The sequence below is a fragment of the Carassius auratus genome, chromosome 24 (assembly GCF_003368295.1).
Source record: "Carassius auratus strain Wakin chromosome 24, ASM336829v1, whole genome shotgun sequence".
Classification (NCBI taxonomy): Eukaryota; Metazoa; Chordata; class Actinopteri; order Cypriniformes; family Cyprinidae; genus Carassius; species Carassius auratus.
The window spans coordinates 1,741,367-1,765,630 of NC_039266.1; the positions used below are offsets into that span (position 1 = coordinate 1,741,367).

Genomic DNA, 24,264 nt, shown 5'->3' on the forward strand with positions numbered 1-24,264 from the left:
GTTATTGGATGTTTGAGTTGGATCTGAAAAGAGGCTTCGTCCCTGTGTGTGTGTAAGGGGAAAACGAAGAAAAAGGAGGGGGAGAAGAGTGCCTCGCTGGTTCAAGTGCGGTTCTCTTGTAAGTCGGTGTGTGTACGGCGTGGGTTGTGGCCGACAACAGCCCAAATAAACACCCCTTGTTCATTAAAATGCCTCGCCCTTGTCTGAGAATGTTACAGTATTTTTATAGAATAGTGTAATTATTGTTCTTATGATTATCTAGGCCTACTGCCGACATGTGTTTTATAATCATACTCAGAATATAATATGCTAATAACTGTAGGACTTAATGAGCTTAGAGAGTAAAGATGAAAGTTTTGACCCCAATGTGATTTGGGCACACAACCTTGTGACCTGGAGTCAGACGCGCTACCGTTGCCCTGCTTCAGAACTTTTGGTGGAAGAGTCTGAAATTGTGATAGTGATTTAAAATGCTCTAAAAACAAATTTCGATGTACAAGTTTCGACAGGGAAACTTTCTCCTTTTCCTTTTCTCTTACTCTGCTTCTCCTCGGGGCAAATAATAACCCCCTGTAGCTCATTTGTGAGAGTGTGCCTGAAGACCAAGAGCATATTGGGGCAGTTCATACTCTGCCTGGAGACACACTTCTCCTCTGCTTCAGACTGTTGTGCTAGCTTTTCATGCAGGAATAAGAGTTGTGTTTAGCAGTGGCTAATTTAGTTTCTTCATGGACTGTTAATGGATGTTGTTCCAGGTTGTGATTGAGCAAAAGCTATTGTGGCTCTTTTGTCTCAAGTGATTTTAAATAATAGTCTGTGTGTTACGAGGGATGCTGTAGGAGGAGAGTGCCTTTTTCTGTTTTCTACTGTATTTTGTATAGCAAGGGAGATTTTTTCTTATTTTTGTTACTTCCCCTTCTGACCCCTAGACACTGAGGGGAACATAACAACAGTCTGATAAAAAACTCATAATAAATGTTAAACACACAGAAAAAAAAAACTGCAATCCAGTGATTCTCAGATGCTCAGTGAGACTTTGTGCATTTGTGTTTTTCTCTGTATAATGTGTTGATGATGAGAGTCGTATGAAGAAATGGACCGACTGAAGGAGGGGTTTTCATCACAGAGAGAGAGTCACTCTGCATCAGCACAAGCTTCAGCGCTCCGAGTGTTCAGACTCACACACTTTATAACACACACTCAACAGTGAAGAAACACACATATGATCTTGATATTCATTTTGTTGAGGTCCATCATTATTTTTTTTTTTAGGATTATTAAATTAATTTAGTAAAATATATTTAATGGTTTCTCTCTAATACTTTCCACTCACTAATTTTTCAATGAAGTATTTCCATTGATGTAAGTTTTCAATCATGATGTATTTTATTATAGATTAATATTCCAAAAAAGAATCAGCAGGACATAAATATGTTTCTGCTGAATACTATATTCATCATCTTCTAGTCAAAAGTCTCCATCCCTAAACAGTTAATTCATAAGTTGTGTAAATCTTATAAAACTATCTCTCAAACTCTAAAACTGTCTCATCAGTCCATGAGCAGAAGTGAAAATGATCCAGTTCAGAGCGTTTAACTGATCAAACAGAGAAACTGTGTTTCTGAGCTTTTCATTTTCATGGATATAAAAAATATATTTATATCTAAAGCATTTATTCAGTTTTACACTTGCTAAATGTTAATCTAACTCGCTTAATCTTACTAAATGTGTCTAATATTTGTGAAGTTCATGTTGTTTCATCAAGTATTTGCAGGTGTCTTTTCATGGTCTATTGAGTTTTTCAAAAAATAATTTTTAAATGTGAGTTAAAGCTCTGATCCAAAGAAACACCCAAAACAAAAATAACAAAAAAGAACACAAAGACTTAAAGTTACAATTGTATTTTATTTTTTTGAGTCAATTGTAATAGCATCATAACTGAATGATAAAGCACACACATATGTTCTTGTATGAAGCACACAAAGCAGAGCAGATGCAGATGCGAGCGACTGAAGCTGGATCTGGAGAATGAAGGAGTCGCTCATGTGCTGTTAGTCTCCATGTGAGACATGAGTGAGAAGAGCAGCAGATCTACTCTGAACACTGCTGTCTCGTCACGTGTCCAGTGAGCGCAGGCTGACCGCTCCGTGTGGCCTCACAGCTCACTGAGACGCTCTCCATCCACTCCTGCTCAGAGAGAGTCAGGCTGCTGCTCCAGCTGTACAGACCGTCCTTCTCCAGGAGCCCAGCGCTGCTCTCCTGAGACCTGCTGCTCCCGTCCACCTTCCAGCTCAGGCTCCAGTCTGACGGGAAGCCCTTGCTGGCCACACACACCAGTGTCGCTGTCTTCTTTGAGGAGATCTCTGCACTGGAGGGCGGCAGGACGCTCACTTTAGGACGAGTGACGCCTGACAAACACACAACACTCACCTCAGTCAACAACAGCTTTTCCATCCTTTCAAAAAGTTTAAAAAAATATATGAAAGAGAAATAAAATGATTGCTTTTCCTGACCATTTTAAGTTACTGGAATGAATTTTTATAAAGCAAGTTAACAGCAATGAAAGTTTGGTGAAATACGGGATAGTGGGGTAAAATCTGTCTTTGATATTATTTTCCTCTAAACCACTCTAAACCACATATTTTATGTATCTGGAGTACTAAAAACTTGTTACTAAAACTTAATATGAGCCTGAGAGGGTTAAGATGCACATGTATATTTGGCTGATCCTTGACACAATCGCTTTTTTTCAAAAGTTGTACTTCAAGTAGCACATGAATCATATATGACGAAGGTCTTCTTGACTATTTTTAGATAAAGTTTTGTTTGAGATAATTAAAGCAACATTTTTTAAATAATAAAAGTATATGTAAAAGTATAGTATTTTGGGTCTAAAGATCCCCTGCTGTTGGGGCTAAAGACACAATAATTAACATGATAATTAATAGAAGGCTGACTTTTCCATTTGTTGACATGACATGGTTAGATTCAGATGATAAATATCATATATTATATTATGTTGTTTCTGTATTTTAAAATGTTACATTTTAATGATAGTATATTTATTGAACAAAAATGAATACTTTTATTTCTCAAAATAAGCAGAAGATAGTAAAAAGTTAGCTAAAGTGATTGTTTGAACAAGTATTGACTAAGAAATTATTAAAAAAAACATAATTTTTGCTGAAATATTTAAGTAAATATAATAACTGCAGGAGTTCATTACAGTTTTTGATGACAGCATGAGAAGATTGGGTACAAATGTTTTTTTAAAGTACAGAAAATATAACTTTTGTATCACATGTCTACTAAAAATTATTAACTTATCAAATATTTAAAAGATACAATTAAGCAACTATTGTTCACAGTTTTGAAATATCTGCAGATTTTACTTAAAAATCAACACTCTGATCTGAGAATTTATGTTGAGGTTGATTGCCAAACATTCAATGTGAACAAAAAAATAAAATTAAGAGATATATATAAACAAAAAATGTTATACTTTCTATAGTGTAACAAAGTGTTTGTCAGTCAGTTGTTGTATTAATAATGAAATGATGATTGACTTACTGCCAACATCCAGTTTGGTGCCGCTGCCGAAAGTCCACCACAGTGATACAAACTAATAGAGCAGCTGAACAAAAACCTCCTGAACGCTTCACTAACTGAACAAACACACATCAACTGAGTCTCCAACAAACACACACTCACAGCACACATCACCTGCATTTACTTCATCTGTCTTATTACTAAAACATCAACCTCAATTATTGAAAGAAATTCACTTTTATATCAAGTGTGACGTGACTCACAATCAAACTCAGTTGATTCAGTGATTGACAGAGACACGTGTGATGATCCTCATGTCTGTAAAAACCTGCACAACATCCACGGATTTGACATCAAATTAATGAATTAACATTAATCATGTTTCTATCAAACTACAGTCAAAAATATTCTCACAGTCTCAGGAGAGAGTCAGGACCATATAGTCAGTCTAATCGATTTATTCAGTAGTGAATGGTCTGATACAATTTATATCAGATTTGCTATTAGAAGATATGATATTATGAAAAGGATTTGTGTCTGTTAATGAGCGACTGTGTCCAGGTAAATGATGTGAGTGTGTTTGCATATTGATCAGATGCTTCAGTGCTCTGAGAGTGTTTATAGTGCTGTGAGTTTAACACTTCATCACTGACACACACAACAATCTTCATCAACATGACCTTCATCATCATCTTCATCTGGACTCTCACATACTGCTTTATACTACAAGGTGAATAGTGGATATTTCAAATAAACAACATTAAATGTCAAAAAGTTATTTTTATAAAAATATAATTATGGACTAATAAATGTTTGTGTTTCAGGGTGTAAAGCTCAGATCACAGTCACTCAGACTCCAGTGAAACCTGTCACACCAGGAGAAAATGTTGTGATGAGCTGTAAACTCAGTACTCCTGCACCCTGCAGCCCAAACCCCTGTGTGTTCTGGTACTTACAGAAACCTGGAGAAGCTCCTAAACTCCTGATTTATTATACAAGCAGCCTCCAGTCAGGAACTCCATCTAGATTCAGTGGCAGTGGATCTAACAGTGATTTCACTCTGAGCATCAGTGGAGTCCAGACTGAAGATGCTGGACATTATTACTGTCAGAGTTATCACAGTGGTTATGTGTTCACACAGTGATTGTGAGTGATACAAAAACCTGTGTCAGTCAGAGTCACAGTGACTGAACTGATGCTGCAGCTGATCAAACACTATCACTCACTACTGACACACAGAGACCAAACACAGAACTACACATGAGCTCACAACTGAGTCCAGCATAAAGAAAAAAAAAAAATTGGATTATATATATATATAATTTTAATATACATTACAATCTATTTTATTCCTGTGATGCAAAGCTGAATGTTTAGCATCATTACTCCAGTCTTCAGTGTCACATGATCCTTCAGAAATTATTATTATATGCTGATTTATTATCAGTGCTGGAAACTGTTGTGCTGCTTAATATCTTTTGAAACCTGTGATACTTTTTTCAGGATTCTTTGATGAGTAAACAGTTAAAAAGAGCCAAATTTATTCAAAATAGAAAACTTTTCTAACAATATACACTATTCTGTTCAAAAGTTTGGGGTCAGTACAATTTTATTCTTTCTTTTTTGAAAGAAATTAAAACATTTATTCAGCAAGGATGTGGTAAATTGTTAAGAAGTGATAGCAAATATTTATAATGTCAGAAAATATTTATATTTTGAATAAATTCTGTTCTGTTTTTATTTATTTATTTATTTTTACTTTTTATTCATCAAAGATTCCTGAAAAAAGTATCGCAGTTTCCAAAAAATATTTGGCTGCACAACTGTTGCCAACATTGATAATTCTAATAATAAATCAGCATATTAGAATGATTTCTGAAGGATCATGAGACACTTTATACTGGAGTAATGGCTGATGGAAATTTAATGTTTCACAGAAATAAATTATATTTTAAAGTATATTGAAGTAAAAAACATTATTTTATTTTGTAATAACATTTTGCAAGATTAATGTGTTTTTTTCTTCTCCAGCCGCGAGAGGGCGCTCTATGTCTTCAGTGTAGACTACAGGAGAACTGAGCAGCATAGAGCGCCCTCTCGCGGCTGGAGACGGTAATGTTTTCTATTGGTTCATTTCTCTTAGTTAATTTCTCTTGGTTCATGTCAAATTAATTTTGATAAATAAGTCGCACCTGACTATAAGTCGCAGGACCAGCCAAACTATGAAAAAAAGTGCGACTTATAGTCCGGAAAATACGGTAAACCAAAAGAAATGAACCAAGAGAAAACATTACAGTCTCCAGCCGCGAGAGGGCGCTCTATGCTGCTCAGTGCTTCTCTATGCTTCTCTTGGTTCTTGTTTCTAATTAAATGCGACTTATACTTAGGTGCGACTTATAGTCCGGTATATACAGTAAAAAAGTGTCCCTGAATCCCAAACTTTTGACCGGTAGTGTACATAGATACAATTAAATGTAGTAATGTCCACCACCAAAAACCAGCAGCATCATCAAAAATCCTTGCGTGAAAGTGATTTCTCTGATCCAGTGACAAATTGAGAAAGAATAATGACACTTTCTCAAGAATCATTAGTAAAAAGTAAAACATGTCATGTTTTCATCTCCATGTGGGAATTTTAATTTCTGAGTGTTAAATTTCACCAAATACATTTAAACGAGCAGATCATGCTATCAACATGTCAAACCACTGCACGGTTACTGAATCTTCAGATTTGAAATGTTGATTAACAGTTTTACAGCTTATAAAACTAATGAGTGTTAAACAAACTCAACATCATAAAAACAGTGATTCTCATGAGCTTTTGTGTGTTTGTGTTTCTCTGTATAATGTGTCGATGATAAGAGTCTTATGAAGAAATGAATATTTAGTCAGCTCGACTCACTGAAGGAGGGTTTTTCCACAGCGAGAGTCACTTTGCATCAGCACAAGCTTCATCGCTCCGAGTGTTTATAGCGTTCAGACTCAAACACTTTATAACACACTGCTGTTTACCACGGTACACAACCAGCAAACACAATGAATCTCTTCAGCAGCTTCATCTGGATTCTGGCAGCTTTTCTTCCAGGTAACAGAAGAGAAAGATAATCATTTTTGACTCTTTAATGTTGATTTAATTTGATGAAACACTTATAATGTTGTTGTCAGCAGCATCCAGAGGAATCACTGTGACTCAGCCTGAAGTTCTGACTGTTTCTGAAGGACAAGACGTCACTATAGAGTGTAAAACTGATCCTGGAATATATGGATGGGGCTTATACTGGTATCAGCAGAAGACTGGAGAAACTCCTAAACTCATGATTACTGGAGTAAACGATCGCTATGGTAACAGTTTCAGTCGATTCAGTGGGAAGGGAGCACGAGGTGGAACTGATTTCACTCTGAGCATCAGTGGAGTCCAGACTGAAGATGCTGGACATTATTACTGTATGAGTCGACACAGTGGTCCAGTGTTCACACAGTGATTGTGAGTGGTACAAAAACCTGTGTCAGTCAGAGTCACAGTGACTGAACTGATGCTGCAGCTGATCAAACACTATCACTCACTCTACAGAGAAGAAACACAATGTTGAGCTCCATCATTCTTTTTAAGATTATTAAATGTATTTTGATAATTTAAATATATATATATATTTTATGGTATATCTATACTACTTTCCACTCACTAATTTTTCAATCCATGGCGTATTTTTATGATGCATCATTTCTTTCTTCTTTCTAATTATATAAAAATAATCAGCAGGACATAAAGATGCAGCTCCTGAATAGTTTATTTATTATCTTCCATCTGATCTTTCCCTAAACAGTTAATTCATAAGTTGTGTAAATCTTATAAAACTATCTCTCAAACTCTAAAACTGTCTCATCAGTGCATGAGCAGAAGTGAAAATGATCCAGTTCAGAGCGTTTAACTGATCAAACAGAGAAACTGTGAGTTTGAAGTTTGAATTTTCACGGATTAAAAAAAACAAAAAAAAAACAAAAAAAAAACAAACAAACATATATATATATCAGTTTTTGCACTTGCTAAATGTTAATCTAACTCACTTAATCTTATTAAATGTGTCTAATATTTGTGAAGTTCATGTTGTTTCATCGTCTATCTGCAGGTGTTTTTTCATGCTTCATTGAGTTAAGTTTCCATTTTTTTTATATGTGAGATAAAGCCCTAAACCAAAGAAACACCCAAAACAAAAATGAAAAACAAAAAGAACACAAAGGCATAAAGTCACAATTGTATTTTATTTTCATTGAGCACATTGTAATAGAATCATAACTGAATGATAAAGCAAACACATATGTTCTTGTATGAAGCACACAAAGCAGAGCAGATGCAGATGCGAGCGACTGAAGCTGGATGTGGAGAATGAAGGAGTCGCTCATGTGCTGTTAGTCTCCATGTGAGACATGAGTGAGAAGAGCAGCAGATCTACTCTGAACACTGCTGTCTCGTCACGTGTCCAGTGAGCGCAGGCTGACCGCTCCGTGTGGCCTCACAGCTCACTGAGACGCTCTCCATCCACTCCTGCTCAGAGAGAGTCAGGCTGCTGCTCCAGCTGTACAGACCGTCCTTCTCCAGGAGCCCAGCGCTGCTCTCCTGAGACCTGCTGCTCCCGTCCACCTTCCAGCTCAGGCTCCAGTCTGACGGGAAGCCCTTGCTGGCCACACACACCAGTGTCGCTGTCTTCTTTGAGGAGATCTCTGCACTGGAGGGCGGCAGGACGCTCACTTTAGGACGAGTGACGCCTGACAAACACACAACACTCACCTCAGTCAACAACACAAAGAATTTCTATCCTTTCAGATTCATGAAATATATATTAACAATTAATACAGTGATAGTTTTATTACTCATTTTAGCAACATTTAACTGCCAGTCAACTGAATACATTTTTACAAAACTTGTGATCAGCAAAGCAATGAAAGTTTGATGAAAAATATTGATTTGAAGACACATTTCTTCACAGAGACACAACTTCAATGAGGGTCACTTTGATTAAAATTATACATTTTTGATGGCAGCATGAGAAAATTGGGTACAAAATTTTGTTTAAAAAAAGTAATAAACCTTTTATCTGGTATGTCTACTGTAAATTCTTAATCAAACAAATATTAAAAATACAATAAAGCAAAAATTATTTCCAGATTTAAAATATCTGCAGGCTTTACTTAAAAATCAACACACTTATCTGAAAATATAAGTTTAATTACTGTCAGAAATTGTCAGGTAAAATGAAAATGATGTCATAATGACAAACTAATGTAAATTTTATTTCAGTGCACCTTTTTAACATTTAGAATTTAATTATCAATGAAGAAAAAAGAGCTGAAGCTCTGAAAAGTCATTATATTAAGTTGAAATAACAGAAATGATTATAGTTCACTGGATGAAAACAATCAAAACCATCTTTACAATGTTAACTGTTAAACATTCAGTGTGAACTAAAAATAAAAATATTTAAATATAAAAATACATAAACAAGCATGCATTATTTCTATAGCGTAACAAAGTGTTTGTCAGTCAGTTGTTGTATTAATAATATGAAATGATGATTGACTTACTGCCAACATCCAGTTTGGTGCCGCTGCCGAAAGTCCACCACAGTGATACAAACTAATAGAGCAGCTGAACAAAAACCTCCTGAACGCTTCACTAACTGAACAAACACACATCAACTGAGTCTCCGACAAACACACACTCACAGCACACATCACCTGCATTTACTTCATCTGTCTTATTACTAAAACATCAACCTCAATTATTGAAAGAAATTCACTTTTATATCAAGTGTGACGTGACTCACAATCAAACTCAGTTGATTCAGTGATTGACAGAGACACGTGTGATGATCCTCATGTCTGTAAAAACCTGCACAACATCCACGGATTTGACATCACAAGAGTAAGGTTAATGTACTAAAGTTGGTCTTGAAGATGTTTTCAGAATTAAAGTGAATGATACAGTTTTTATAGTTTGGCTAATAGAAGATCAACTGATTTTTTACTAGATGTTCTCACTCCAGGAATTGGTTTGTATTTCAGGCCTTTGACTGAGACTGAGCGACTGTCTGCAGGTAAATGATGTGAGTGTGTTTGCATATTGATCAGATGCTTCAGTGCTCTGAGAGTGTTTATAGTGCTGTGAGTTTAACACTTCATCACTGACACACACAACAATCTTCATCAACATGACCTTCATCATCTTCATCTGGACTCTTTCATACTGCTTTATGCTACAAGGTGAATAGAGTATATTTCAAATAATATTATTTAAATAATTGTATAATATATGTCAAATAATATATTTTTATGGACTAATAAATGTGTGTGTTTCAGTGTGTAAAGCTCAAATTACAGTGACTCAGACTCCTTCACTGAAACCTGTCACACCAGGAGAAAATGTTGTGATGAGCTGTAAACTCAGTACTCCTACACCCTGCAGCCCAAACCCCTGTGTGTTCTGGTACTTACAGAAACCTGGAGAAGCTCCTAAACTCCTGATTTATTATGTATACCATCTCCAGTCAGGAACTCCATCTAGATTCAGTGGCAGTGGATCTGGGACTGATTTCACTCTGAGCATCAGTGGAGTCCAGACTGAAGATGCTGGACATTATTACTGTCAGAGTTATCACAGTGGTTATGTGTTCACACAGTGATTGTGAGTGTTACAAAAACCTGTGTCAGTCAGAGTCACAGTGACTGAACTGATGCTGCAGCTGATCAAACACTATCACTCACTACTGACACACAGAGACCAAACACAGAACTACACATGAGCTCACAACTGAGTTAGGACTCACATCAGCTCTATTAGACTCAGATCTGTCCTGGGACAGACGGGTTTGACTCAGTTATGCTCTGATTTTGTGATGAATTGATATCAAATCAATCCAAAAACACACAAATGTTTCTCTGTTACAGGTTTTTTTTTTTTTATGTTTTTAGGTTATACTTACAATCATACTGATAAACTGCCTCATGATACTATCACTCAAACTTCATAAGTGTCTCATCAGTGCATGAGCAGAAGTGAAAGTGTTTCAGTTCAGAGCGTTGAACCGATCAAACAGTGAAACTGTGAGTTTGAGCTGAAATCAGATTTGCATTGACAGCTTTAGTGATTCTGATGGTCTCAGAATAGAGCAGCTCCGTCTCCAGAGACCATGTTCAAACCCCAAGAGCTTCAGTTCACATTTACTGCTAAACACAGCTGTTCTCAACTATTACAATCCATCAACAGCAGCTGAAACTTTAGTGAAGGAAGGACACACTGATCAATGATGCAGTCGAACACAAATGGAAGGCGTTCAGAAGCTTTATTGAATGAACAGCAATGGCAGCACATTGAAAGACTGCTTGAGTATTGAGCTGTAAATCAGGAGACTGCTGTGAATCCTGCTGCTCTTCACTGGAGAAACATCAGCACTCGGAGCTCTTGAGGAACGAGGTCTCGTGATCAGCTCCGTCATGTGTTACTCTGCAGACGAAGCGCTCGCCGGCTTCCCAGCGTGCTTTGCTGAGGCTCAGGACGCTGCTGCGGCTGTAGCGTCCGTCCCGCTCGCTCTCTGCGCTGGTCTGAACCCCCTCGGTGACCTCTGACCCGTCCAGCGTCCAGCTCACCTGCGCCCCCTGTGGAGAGTAAGAGCTGAGCAGACAGAGCAGTGCGGCTGAGTCTCCAGAGATCTGCAGAGAAGAGGGAGGCAGCAGAGACACGGAGGGCTTCACTGCGGGACCAGCTGCAACACACACACACACACACACACTTCTTCACATCTGCAGCTACAATCTTCACTGGAGCAGACGAGATAATGCAGACAAAATCACAATCAGTTCATCTTTACTGTAACTCCACATCACTGCTGTCCTTCATAAAACACAAATATATGAATGAAGTTTCAAAATATTCTCCATCAGCTATTAACAATTAAATGTACTGTTAAGAAATGTACACTACAAAAACAGTCATAATTTTAATGGCAAAAGACTGGAAAAACTGTTAATTGGTTAACAGTAAGTTCTATACAGTTCTATATTTCACTATATACAGTTAAAAACTGTAGTAAATCAAACAGGACATTTAATGTTATTTTACAGTAAAATATTGAATGCAGTTTTTGAAAATGAAAGAATAAATCTGACAATCACAGCTGCTATTTTTTATTTACTATAATTTATAGTCAATAAATAATATCAAGCACAACATACTATATAAATATACATAACTATACTATACTATACTATATAAACATGATATACTGTCAAATTTATGCTATTTTTTTACTGAATTAAGTCATTTTTAAAAAAGATTTTATAAAACATCTCTGACCAAGTGCAAATTGATAATTTATTTGTGGTACTGTTTTAAGATTTAGGAAACAAATTGAACTATTTTGAAAATAATCAACATTCGGGACATTTTCTCATTAAGATAATTATAAGTAAATGTATAGTTTAACTAATGCATTTTAACATGCTTATCAGCTAAATTTCTTTTTGACTCATAAAAATAAATATATTCTGTCTATATCATCCAGCATTTGTGTCATGCACAAATTACAATATTTTAAGAAATAACTGAGAATTCATAAAAAAAATGCCATTATTTAAAATATATCAAACTGTTAGCATACAAAAATGTGAAATTACTAATGTAAAATATTAAGTACAAATATAAACTATGGCTTGAAATGGAAAAATATTGAATATCACCAAATATGACTTGTACATAATATAGCAGAGAAAATGTAATAATTAAATACATTCATAGGTGCAATCAATCAATAAAATAGTTGAAAGTTTACAAAATAAAGTTATAAATATTGTTGCCAAATGTTCTTAAATAAATTTAAACCTCCTTTTGAAACACACACACATTATATATTTATATGAGATAATTTAAGAAGACTTACTTTTGATCACCAGTTCAGTTCCTCCACCAAAAGTGTACCACAGTGCTTCATTCTAGTGAAAGCGTCGTACAAAAACCTCCGTCACACTCAAATAAACACAAACTCCAGCAGAGAAAGAGAGAAGAGACTCACACACTGATATCAGACTCAACAGCAGCTCTTCTCAACAGCACTCATCAATTATTATAAAAAACAGCACAAAATGTTCATCTTTAATAATAAATCCTTGTTATTACATTAAGGCTAAAATCAAATCATTTGTTTCATCATCAGTCCCAAAAATCATCATATTTACAAAACACCTGTTATTTAAAGCTTTGTGATGACCAAGATTTAGAAGGTGACTCCCTTGAATGACCTTTGACCTGTTATACAGTATCATACTAGACCTATCATGGATGACATCAAATCTGTAACACAGTTATTAAATGATCTCAGTGTGAAAAACTGATTGAAACTTAAAATGGAAAAACAATGTATTAGTAAAGATAATAAACAGTAAATGATGAATCTGCTGTCTGCAGGTAAATGATGTGAGTGTGTTTGCATATTGATCAGATGCTTCAGTGCTCTGAGAGTGTTTATAGTGCTGTGAGTTTAACACTTCATCACTGACACACACAACAATCTTCATCAACATGACCTTCATCATCATCTTCATCTGGACTCTCACAGCGTTTGCTCAAGGTTTGTGGAGCACAAGTTTGATATCAATTCATTTCTTCAAGTATATTGTCAAAGTTTTGAGTTGATTTTCTTCTTGTTGTGTGTTTCAGAGTGTAGAGGACAGATCAGCGTCACTCAGAGTCCCTCAACGACAGCAGCTCAACCAGGAGAAACAGTGAAGATCAACTGTAGAACCAGTAGAAATGTGTACATTTGGAATGGGAAATACTATTTAGCCTGGTACTTACACAAATCTAGAGAAGCTCCTAAACTCCTGATTTTTGATGCAGATGTTCGCCAGTCAGGAACTCCATCTAGATTCAGCGGCAGAGGATCTGGAACAGATTTCACTCTGACCATCAGTGGAGTCCAGACTGAAGATGCTGGACATTATTACTGTCACAGTGCACACAGCGGTCCAACGTTCACACAGTGATTGTGAGTGGTACAAAAACCTGTGTCAGTCAGAGTCACAGTGACTGAACTGATGCTGCAGCTGATCAAACACTATCACTCACTACTGACACACAGAGACCAAACACAGAACTACACATGAACTCAGAACTGAGTTAGGACTCACATCAGCTCTATTAGGGTCTGTTAGGGGGTCTCTCCTCAACCACCACCTGTTAACTTTGTGGATTATTATTTTGAGTCATTTGTGACACGGTGACACACGGCCCTCTCACAATATAGCCTATTGATTAACAGATCTATTGCTTTTGCCGCTCACACCATGTCTATACCGGATGCAGAGCAGCACGACAAACCCCAGACAGTAAACTACTGCCTCGTTCTATTTATGACGTACTGACACAAAGATCAAATCATTTGCAACAGTAGCATTGTCCCATCCAGTGTAGACAGCAGCCCTGTCCCAAATCACACCCTAGACACTCGCAAGTCTTCCTCTGAGTCCACACTGCCGGGACGTAATGCAATTTTGACTGTCGGGTAGAAGTCTGCCACGGAGCTCGTCTCAGTGCGGGGTCGAGAGAAGTGTGCATAGCAAAGAGTTCACTCGCAAGCACCCTTCTAGAAGCTAAAATGATGAATGGGACACTCTACAGACTTATGGACTTCATGGACACGCACATACGGTGGCCATTGTAAATCCGCAAGTGCACATGAAGTGTGGCATTTGGGACTGGGTCAGAGTCAATCTGTTGTGATGTGTGTGCTGCACATTTCCAGTTCAGCGCTTGTGTACATTTAGCGCTCACACTACATGTGTACCGCACCTGAGCCGAACTGAACCGTGCTCTGGCCCACATCTTCCAAGCAAGCCAGGGACGGTTAAACAGAGCGATCACACTAGACTAACCAAACAGGCTTTGGGGGTCAAACAACTTCTGTAACCTAAATGAAGCACATTGATGAGCGTGCTCTTGATCTCGCTCTGGTTGATGTGTGCGCTCTTTTCTGGGAGAACTGCCCATAAAAGCAATTCTGCCCTTTATGATGTCATACAGGCCCATATAAAACAAACAAACATTCCAAAACTTATTCGAACCCTGAAGGAGTGTATTTGTCACAAAAAGACCTCCATCAAACTCTTTTGCAGTATAAAATCGCAACAAAATGTCTTCTGAATCCATGTGTGAGGAACTACAGAATTTGTCTATAGAAATCTTGACTTCCACTCTACATCTCATACAGTAGCTCCATTTGTCTGTTTGTTGTAGTAAACAGAAATTGGATTGAATCACCTGCGAGTCCTCAACTCTCTACTGGAGATTTTTATTCAACTTAGTGATTCAAATCTTTATCAGATCCTTTCACCAAAAAGATTTGTTCTGATTGGTTCAGTGAGCAATTCATCGACGATCATGAGATGTTCCAGTTCATTCAGTTCATTCATGAAGTGACTCGTTCAGTGCAAATGATTCAATCAAATGATTCAAGCTGTTCATTTTGAACTATGTCAGCTGGCTGAGCCAAAACTACTGTCAATATTGAGTCTAAATGAATGAGTAAGTAATCAGTAGTTAATCAGTAATAAATTAAACAATAGTTACTTTTTGTATAAAGGTGAGATATCATAAAAAACTGACCTTTCCAGGTTTTAAGTGCTACAATCAGGTCCCCGGTGCATCTACCAATCAAGGAAACGTGAAAAAGATTAACCCAGTGACTTTGTTTCTGCAAGCGTCTGAGAAAATTAGTGCATCTGATTTCACTCCCTTGGTTACGTGGCACAGGGATTTCATTATAATATTACTGCCCCTTAACCTGTTCGTTTACACCCATGGCTCTGTCATTTTGTTTTGTCATTTGCATTTTGATATATTTACCAGCTGTTTAACTTCACAGACATAAACCAGACAGCAACATCGTGAAGGCCAGATCCAGTGTTGTGCCCATGTTCGACTCCCTGCCAAATTATTATCCCCCTCATTAAAATCACTACCTGATTGGCAAATCCTAATGCCTCCCTCACACCTAACCCAACACCTACCGGTCTGGGCCAACACTGCTTGCTGTCTGGGAACCAAAAGTTTTTGTAATTCATGTGTTGTTAATGTAAACTTTTGTGTGAAAGAGAACTTAGTTTAGTACTCACGTGCTGTGACAGCCGCTTTCTGTCTGTGTGTTTCTGATATGTTCGCTCATAAAACCGTACATCAGAAATTTAAACTAATATTGTTTAAAACTCTCTGATTTCAGCCCAAAAAACATGATAATCAGAACCAAAACAAGTGATTTTTAGCAGGTCTGAGCTATGATGACACAGCTCTATTCTGGAAAAGGGGGCTGGGAGCTGCAGCTCATTTGCATTTAAAGAGACAGGCCCAAAAAACTGAGTGTTTTGTTCAGTATTTTGAGCTGAAAGTTACTTATATTAAATATTGTAAAAAGGCATAATATGTCTCCTTTAATTAATATGCAATATAATTAATTATATAAATATGCCAGCAGCCATTTCACCCTGTAGCCCAAGACCGGTCGCCCACTGAAGCTAAACAGGGTTGAGTTCACCCTGCAGTCTGTGTGGGTCATGTCATAAAAAATGACACTATAGTGGGTCATTAAAAATCCCAGGAAGTGTTTCAGAAAGAGTAGGGGTGTAACCCCGTCATCCTGGCCAAATTTGCCTAAATGCCTCTGACCATCATGGCTTCCTAATCATCCCTATATCTACTGACTGGCTTCATCACTCTGTCTCATCTCCATCAATAAGCTGGTCATCATCTAGGTGGATGCTCCAGGTGTCAGTGATAGCTCACAGGGCAGACGTGGCCTAATGGATAGAGAGTTGGTCTTGCAACCCAAAGTTCGTATTTTAGTCTCAGGTTAGGGTTAGGGATTGTTGGTGGGGGAGTGAATAACCAGCGCTCTCTCCACCTTCAATACCATGATTGAGGTGAGACCCTTGAGCAACCCCCAATTACTGGCTGCCCACTGCTCTGGGTGTGTGTTCACGGTGTGTGTGTGTGTGTGTGTGTGCACTTGGATGGGTTAAATGCAGAGCACAAATTCTGGACACTATACTTTGCAACAGATCACTTCACTTTCAGTTTACCAGCAGGTACTTACAGAAACCTGGAGAATCTCCTAAACTAAAATGTTGTTTTGCAAGTAGCTGTCACGCTATCAGTCTCTGTTTCCTGGGTGTCCCCTAGTGAGCGCACTTCTCCTTAGGCACTTCACCATAGGCACTTTAATTCCGCTTGTCTGGTCATGTCGTCACAGTAATTGCACTCCAATTAAATCGCACAGGTGTTGACTATCCTTAGTCATTAGTCTCCCTATATAGAGCTGTCTTTCTCTGTCGTCTTTATGGAGTCCTTACCCTATGTGTGAGTTGTGCTTGTCTTGTGAGTCTTCTCGTTACCTTCTTGTTCATCCGCATTCTTATCCGTTTCATCCGGTTCCCTTTTTGTTTGGTTTGTCTCTCTAGACAGTTTTATTTTGTATTTAACCTGTTTGTGCAATAAACCTCACCTGCAATTGGATCCTACCTTCTCCTTGTGTTTTTCCCATAACCCAACCGTCACAGAAGGACTCCATCATGCCTAGATCCAGCGGTGTGAGATTTCGAATCTGTTCCCCAGCCACCATGGAGGAACGGAGGGGGAGATTCCGGAACTTAACCACCCTTCATCAAAAGGGAAGCGAGGTGGGTGGCCTGGCGCAAGTGTTTTGGACTTTGGCAGTCGGGTTAGGTTACAATGATGCAGCACTAAAAGATTTGTTTAATAATTGCCTGGATGATCCTTTACCTCAATGGGAGATGAAGGGGTTAGAGATCCTGGACTTTTGGGGGTTTACCAAATACCTGCACCATCGTGCTCAGTGGGATGCAACAACCACACCTGAGTTTCCAGACAAGACTGCCACCTGCCCAGCGCCACAGCACAAGATGGCTACCAGCCTAGCACCACAGCACAGGATGGTCGCCAGCCCAGAGCCACAGCTTAAGATGGACGACTCAACGCCTGAGTCACAAGACAAGGTGTCGCCGACTCGCCATCGTGGAGGACGGAGGAGGAGGAGACAGGCGTCGACCGTCCCTCAAGGCCTGGAGAAAGTCCCAGAGGCCGAGGCTGTTCCCGATGCGGTGCCCGATGCAGTTCCCGAGGCGGAGCCCGATGCAGTTCCCGCGGCCGAGGTGGTGCCCGATGCCGAGGTGGTGCCCGATGCCGAGGCGGTGCCCGATGCTGTTCCAGAGGCCGATGCAGAGGCGGTGCCCGATGCTGTTCCAGAGGCCGAGGCGGTGCCCGATGCCGAGGCGGTGCCCGATGCCGAGGCGGTGCCCGATGCCGAGGCGGTGCCCGATGCCGAGGCGGTGCCCGAGGCGGTGCCCGAGGTGGTGCCCGAGGTGGTGCCCGAGGTGGTGCCCGATGCAGTTCCCGAGGCGGAGCCCGATGCCGAGGCGGTGCCCGATGCTGTTCCAGAGGCTGATGCTGTTCCCGATGCAGTTCCCGATGCCGAGGTGGTGCCCGATGCTGAGGTGGTGCCCGATGCCGAGGTGGTGCCCGATGCCGAGGCGGTGCCCGATGCTGTTCCAGAGGCCGATGCAGAGGCGGTGCCCGATGCTGTTCCAGAGGCCGACGCGGTGCCCGAGGCTGTTCCCGAGGCGGAGCCCGAGGCTGTTCCCAATGCCGAGGCGGTGCCCAATGCCGAGGCGGTGCCCGATGCTGTTCCAGAGGCCGATGCCGATGCTGTTGCCGAGGCGGTGCCCGATGCCGAGGCGGTGCCCGATGCTGTTCCAGAGGCCGACGCGGTTGCTGTTCCCGATGCAGTTCCCGAGGCGGTGCCCGAGGCTGTTCCCGATGCCGAGGCGGTGCCCGAGGCGGTGCCCGATGCAGTTCCCGAGGCGGTGCCCGATGCAGTTCCCGAGGCGGTGCCCGATGCAGTTCCCGAGGCGGTGCCCGATGCAGTTCCCGAGGCGGTGCCCGATGCCGAGGCGGTGCCCGATGCCGAGGCTGTTCCTGAGGCGGAGCCCGAGGCTGTTCCCGATGCCGAGGCGGTGCCCGAGGTGGTGCCCAATGCCGAGGCGGTGCCCGATGCTGTTCCAGAGGCCGACGCGGTTGCTGTTCCCGATGCAGTTCCCGAGGCTGTTCCCGATGCCGAGGCGGTGCCCGAGGTGGTGCCCAATGCCGAGGCGGTGCCCGATGCAGTGCCCAATGCCGAGGCGGTGCCCGATGCAGTTCCCGAGGCGGTGCCCGATGCAGTTCCCGAGGCGGTGCCCGATGCAGTTCCCGAGGCGGTGCCCGATGCAGTTCCCGAGGCGGTGCCCGATGCAGTTCCCGAGGCCGATGCGGTGCCTGATGCCGAGGCGGAGCCCGATGCTGTTCCCGAGGCCGATGCTGTTCCCGAGGCCGATGCTGTTCCCGAGGCGGTGCCCGAGGCTGTTCCAGAGGCCGATGCCGAGGCGGTGCCCGATGCTGTTCCAGAGGCCGAGACCGAGGCGGTGCCCGATGCTGTTCCAGAGGCCGAGACCGAAGTGGTGGCCGAGGCGGTGCCCGATGCTGTTCCAGAGGCCGATGCGGTGCCCGATGCCGAGGCGGAGCCCGATGCTGTTCCAGAGGCCGAGGCGGAGGCCGATGCTGTTCCCGAGGCCGATGCTGTTCCCGAGGCGGTGCCCGATGCTGTTCCAGAGGCCGATGCCAATGCTGTTCCCGAGGCGGTGCCCGAGGCTGTTCCCGATGCCGAGGCGGTGCCCGAGGCGGTGCCTGATGCAGTTCCCGAGGCGGTGCCCGATGCAGTTCCCGAGGCGGTGCCCGATGCAGTTCCCGAGGCGGTGCCCGATGCCGAGGCGGTGCCCGATGCTGTTCCAGAGGCCGATGCGGTGCCCGATGCCGAGGCGGAGCCCGATGCTGTTCCAGAGGCCGAGGCGGAGGCCGATGCTGTTCCCGAGGCCGATGCTGTTCCCGAGGCGGTGCCCGAGGCTGTTCCAGAGGCCGATGCCGAGGCGGTGCCCGATGCTGTTCCAGAGGCCGAGGCGGGGCCCGAAGCCGAGGCGGTGTCCGTTGCGGTTCCGGAGACCGAGGCGGGGCCCGAAACCGTTCCCGATGCGGTGCCGGAGGCCGTTCCCGATGCAGTGCCCGAGACCGCTTCGCCCTGGGGGACTCCGACGGTGATCATGAGGACGTGGTGGTCATCCGCTCCGCCCTGGGAGACTCCGACGGTGACCATGAGGACGTGGTGGTCATCCGCTCCGCCCGGGGGGACTCCGGCGGTGACCAAGAGGACGTGGTGGTCATCCGCTCCGCCCTGGGGGACTTCGGCTGCGACCACGTGGAGGTGGTGGCCTTCCGCTCCGCCCTGGGGGGGCTTCTGCTTTGACCACATGGGTGTGAGGGCCCTCTGTTCCGCCCGGGTGGGCATCACCTAATGTCCTCCATTTACCTATGTTTTTGTTTTCATTTGTTTTTTGTTTTTTCTATTTTCCTCCGTTGGACCTGGCCCTCCGTCCCTCCCCTCTTTCCTTCCGCCGGTCCACCACCCTCCACCACCAAACTCCTTGTTTTGTGTTACACCTTCCTGTCTCTGCCTTTCCATCACGTCGGGTTGTTCCGTCTCTTTTCTTCCATTTTACCTGGTTGTCCTGTCTTTGTCTCTCCTTTTCACCTGGTTGTTTGTCTCGGTTTTCTGACCCTCCGTCCCTCCCCCTAGTCCGCCTCCGCTTCACCTCCCTCCTACCTCTTTTTCTGTTGGGTTTTCCGGGGTTTCAGGTGGAGCATCTGGTAGCTGCTCCGTAGGGGAGGGGGTAATGTCACGCTATCAGTCTCTGTTTCCTGGGTGTCCCCTAGTGAGCGCACTTCTCCTTAGGCACTTCACCATAGGCACTTTAATTCCGCTTGTCTGGTCATGTCGTCACAGTAATTGCACTCCAATTAAATCGCACAGGTGTTGACTATCCTTAGTCATTAGTCTCCCTATATAGAGCTGTCTTTCTCTGTCGTCTTTATGGAGTCCTTACCCTATGTGTGAGTTGTGCTTGTCTTGTGAGTCTTCTCGTTACCTTCTTGTTCATCCGCATTCTTATCCGTTTCATCCGGTTCCCTTTTTGTTTGGTTTGTCTCTCTAGACAGTTTTATTTTGTATTTAACCTGTTTGTGCAATAAACCTCACCTGCAATTGGATCCTACCTTCTCCTTGTGTTTTTCCCATAACCCAACCGTCACAGTAGCCTCCAGTCAGCGACTTCATCTGAAGCTTCAGACACGAGTCAAAGATCCTGATATGTTTTATGTGCATCATCTTCTGAAACATGTACACAGATTTACATAGAGATGAATCACTCAATATGAACTTCTTGTTTATTGAACTGTTGCACAAAAGCCGTATCACACTCGCAATCATGCTGATATTCAGATGAAACAGAGCTCTTGCTTGTGTATTATTACTTTTTATCAATAAGAATTATATTAATGTGAACTTTTGAATGTTTCCTAAATCTCAAAGAAACAGCACATTAAAATAGTTTGCATAGAGAGTGTGTTTTACATGAGCGACACACACTTCAGTGCTCTGCATGTGTTTATAACTCTGACAAACATCAAACATGATCAACAACTGTTTCTCACTAGAACTGAACCTACAACCAACAAAAATGACTTTCATCACCATATTGATCTGGACTCTGACTGTATTATGTAGAGGTTTGTGTCACTAAATACATTACATAAATGTTATTTTTATACTTGTTATTTTTATGTGTGTTGTGAAGATATATGTTGGTGATTTCTGATCTTTCTCATTTGACAGAATCTATTGGGCAGGTGACAGTGACTCAAACTCCCTCAGTGCTGCTCGCTCAAACTGGACAAACAGTCACTGTTAACTGTACATTTAGCCACAATTCCTGGCATACTGCTAATGGAAATCCTGCTGCCAGCTGGTACTTACAGAAACCTGGAGAAGCTCCGAAACTCCTGATTTATTATACAAGCAGCCTCCAGTCAGGAACTCCATCTAGATTCAGTGGCAGTAGATCATCTGAAAGAGATTTCACTCTGACCATCAGTGGAGTCCAGACTGAAGATGCTGGACATTATTACTGTCAGAATATACACAGCGTCAGTGGTGGTTATGTGTTCACACAGTGATTGTGAGTGGTACAAAAACCTGTGTCAGTCAGAGTCACAGTGACTGAACTGATGCTGCAGCTGATCAAACACTATCACTCACTACTGACACACAGAGACCAAACACAGAACTACACATGAGCTCACAACTGAGTTAGGACTCACATCAGCTCTATTAGACTCAGATCTGTCCTGGGACAGACGGGTTTGACTCAACTACGTTCAGAATCAGAGAAAACAGGGTGTAAGTTGATATAGAGTAAATCTAATTTAATAAGTCATTGTGTAGCAACATAAAGATATTTTTAACAGTTCCTCAAGTAGCTCTTTCATCTCAAGCTGATGATGAATTTATTATTCATGTCTCATCAGTGCATGAGCAGAAGTGAAAGTGTTTCAGTTCAGAGCGTTGAACCGATCAAACAGTGAAACTGTGAGTTTGAGCTGAAATCAGATTTGCATTGACAGCTTTAGTGATTCTGATGGTCTCAGAATAGAGCATCTCCGTCTCCAGAGACCATGTTCAAACCCCAAGAGCTTCAGTTCACATTTACTGCTAAACACAGCTGTTCTCAACTATTACAATCCATCAACAGCAGCTGAAACTTTAGTGAAGGAAGGACACACTGATCAATGATGCAGTCGAACACAAATGGAAGGCGTTCAGAAGCTTTATTGAATGAACAGCAATGGCAGCACATTGAAAGACTGCTTGAGTATTGAGCTGTAAATCAGGAGACTGCTGTGAATCCTGCTGCTCTTCACTGGAGAAACATCAGCACTCGGAGCTCTTGAGGAACGAGGTCTCGTGATCAGCTCCGTCATGTGTTACTCTGCAGACGAAGCGCTCGCCGGCTTCCCAGCGTGCTTTGCTGAGGCTCAGGACGCTGCTGCGGCTGTAGCGTCCGTCCCGCTCGCTCTCTGCGCTGGTCTGAACCCCCTCGGTGACCTCTGACCCGTCCAGCGTCCAGCTCACCTGCGCCCCCTGTGGAGAGTAAGAGCTGAGCAGACAGAGCAGTGCGGCTGAGTCTCCAGAGATCTGCAGAGAAGAGGGAGGCAGCAGAGACACGGAGGGCTTCACTGCGGGACCAGCTGCAACACACACACACACACACACGCACGCACAGAGACACACACACACACACACACACACACACACACACACACACAAGCAGAAGAAATGAAAAACTGATCAGTGGAGTTTAATTTTATAAGATACATATGAAACTATCTTCAGAATTTTGAAAAAAAACATTATTCAAGAAAATGTATGTTTATATTATGATGTCTCTATATGACTTAGAAAAAAAAAATCATCATTTCATTATTAATGGTACTTTTGAAATATTCACGCTATTCAGACTCACAATCATGAATATCAGCAAACTTGAGAGTTTAAATAGTTTAAAATGATTAATTTTCTAAATGCTCTTCAAGTTCCTTGTTGTCTGATGACAAACACTTTATTGTTAAATGTGCCAAGATTTTAAACAAAATCATATCAAGAAATAATTAAATAGATTCTAGAGTACTGCTATCAATACATGTAAATGCATGTAATTAATCATATAAATAAAAAATAACATTTAAAAATAATTTAAAATAAATGCAAAAAATACACTAATAAGATTTATTTCAGAACTAGTAAGTTACAGAACATGTGAACTTTTAACTTTTAATCTCAATCTAATAAAAACACTGCCCACATGAAAAATAATTAGTATATTGTGATTTTGTCAAAAGGTATGGAAAACAAATTTAAATAATTGCAATATTATTTGTACTTTAAAAATATTATTCTTATATGACACTAACAATAAATTGTAATTTTCAGTGTAATTGTAAATGTATGTTATGATGTTGTTGTTTTTAAATGATCAGCAGCAGATGCAAACTTGATTCTGAACATGTTCATTAACTACATTTCTCTTTGTCTGGTGACGACGTCTACACAATTACATTTAGTATTATCAGACTTTGTCATGCATCTAAAAACATCCTAATTGTTATATTTACCATTAATTGTAGTCAAAATTATATATATCAAGAATTAACTGACTATATATCATGTCATCTAAGGATACAATATTTTTGTACTGATAATGAGTTAAATTATTCATGTAAAATGATAAATGAGATTTAAAAACCATACGAAATATACAACTTAAGTAAATGATGAAATAAATTAAATATTGCAATTATTAAAGAAACTTTACAAAAATATATTTTTTATAATAAAAGGACTAATTTTAAAATGTTTTTGCAGAAATAATCTAAAAATGAATTGAAATGAATGAATCAAATATCATATATTTTAATGACAGAATTGAAGAGACTTACCGATGGTCAGTTTAGTTCCTCCACCAAAAGTGTACCACAGTGCTTCATTCTAGTGAAAGCGTCGTACAAAAACCTCCGTCACACTCAAATAAACACAAACTCCAGCAGAGAAAGAGAGAAGAGACTCACACACTGATATCAGACTCAACAGCAGCTCTTCTCGTCATTTCTGAATGTCTCTTGATGCATGAAAACTTGTAATTCATTTTAAACATATATAAAAAAAATGCATTTATCACATT

The 24,264-nt window shown here is 41.1% G+C and overlaps 3 gene segments (V, D, J or C); 1 reads left to right on the plus strand and 2 right to left on the minus strand.

Annotated features, from left to right (window-relative positions):
- Nucleotides 1-2,000: 2,000 nt before the first annotated feature.
- LOC113041820 (Ig lambda chain C region-like) lies at nt 2,001-3,720 on the minus strand. The segment is given in 3 exon segments: nt 2,001-2,408; nt 3,571-3,622; nt 3,712-3,720. Coding segments are annotated over 3 exon segments (378 nt in total).
- A 481-nt stretch (nt 3,721-4,201) lies between these two features.
- Nucleotides 4,202-4,693, plus strand: LOC113041821 (Ig kappa chain V-III region PC 2485/PC 4039-like). The segment is given in 2 exon segments: nt 4,202-4,279; nt 4,374-4,693. Coding segments are annotated over 2 exon segments (375 nt in total).
- Nucleotides 4,694-7,894: 3,201 nt separating this feature from the next.
- Nucleotides 7,895-9,279, minus strand: LOC113041822 (Ig lambda chain C region-like). The segment is given in 3 exon segments: nt 7,895-8,313; nt 9,130-9,181; nt 9,271-9,279. Coding segments are annotated over 3 exon segments (378 nt in total).
- Nucleotides 9,280-24,264: the final 14,985 nt, after the last annotated feature.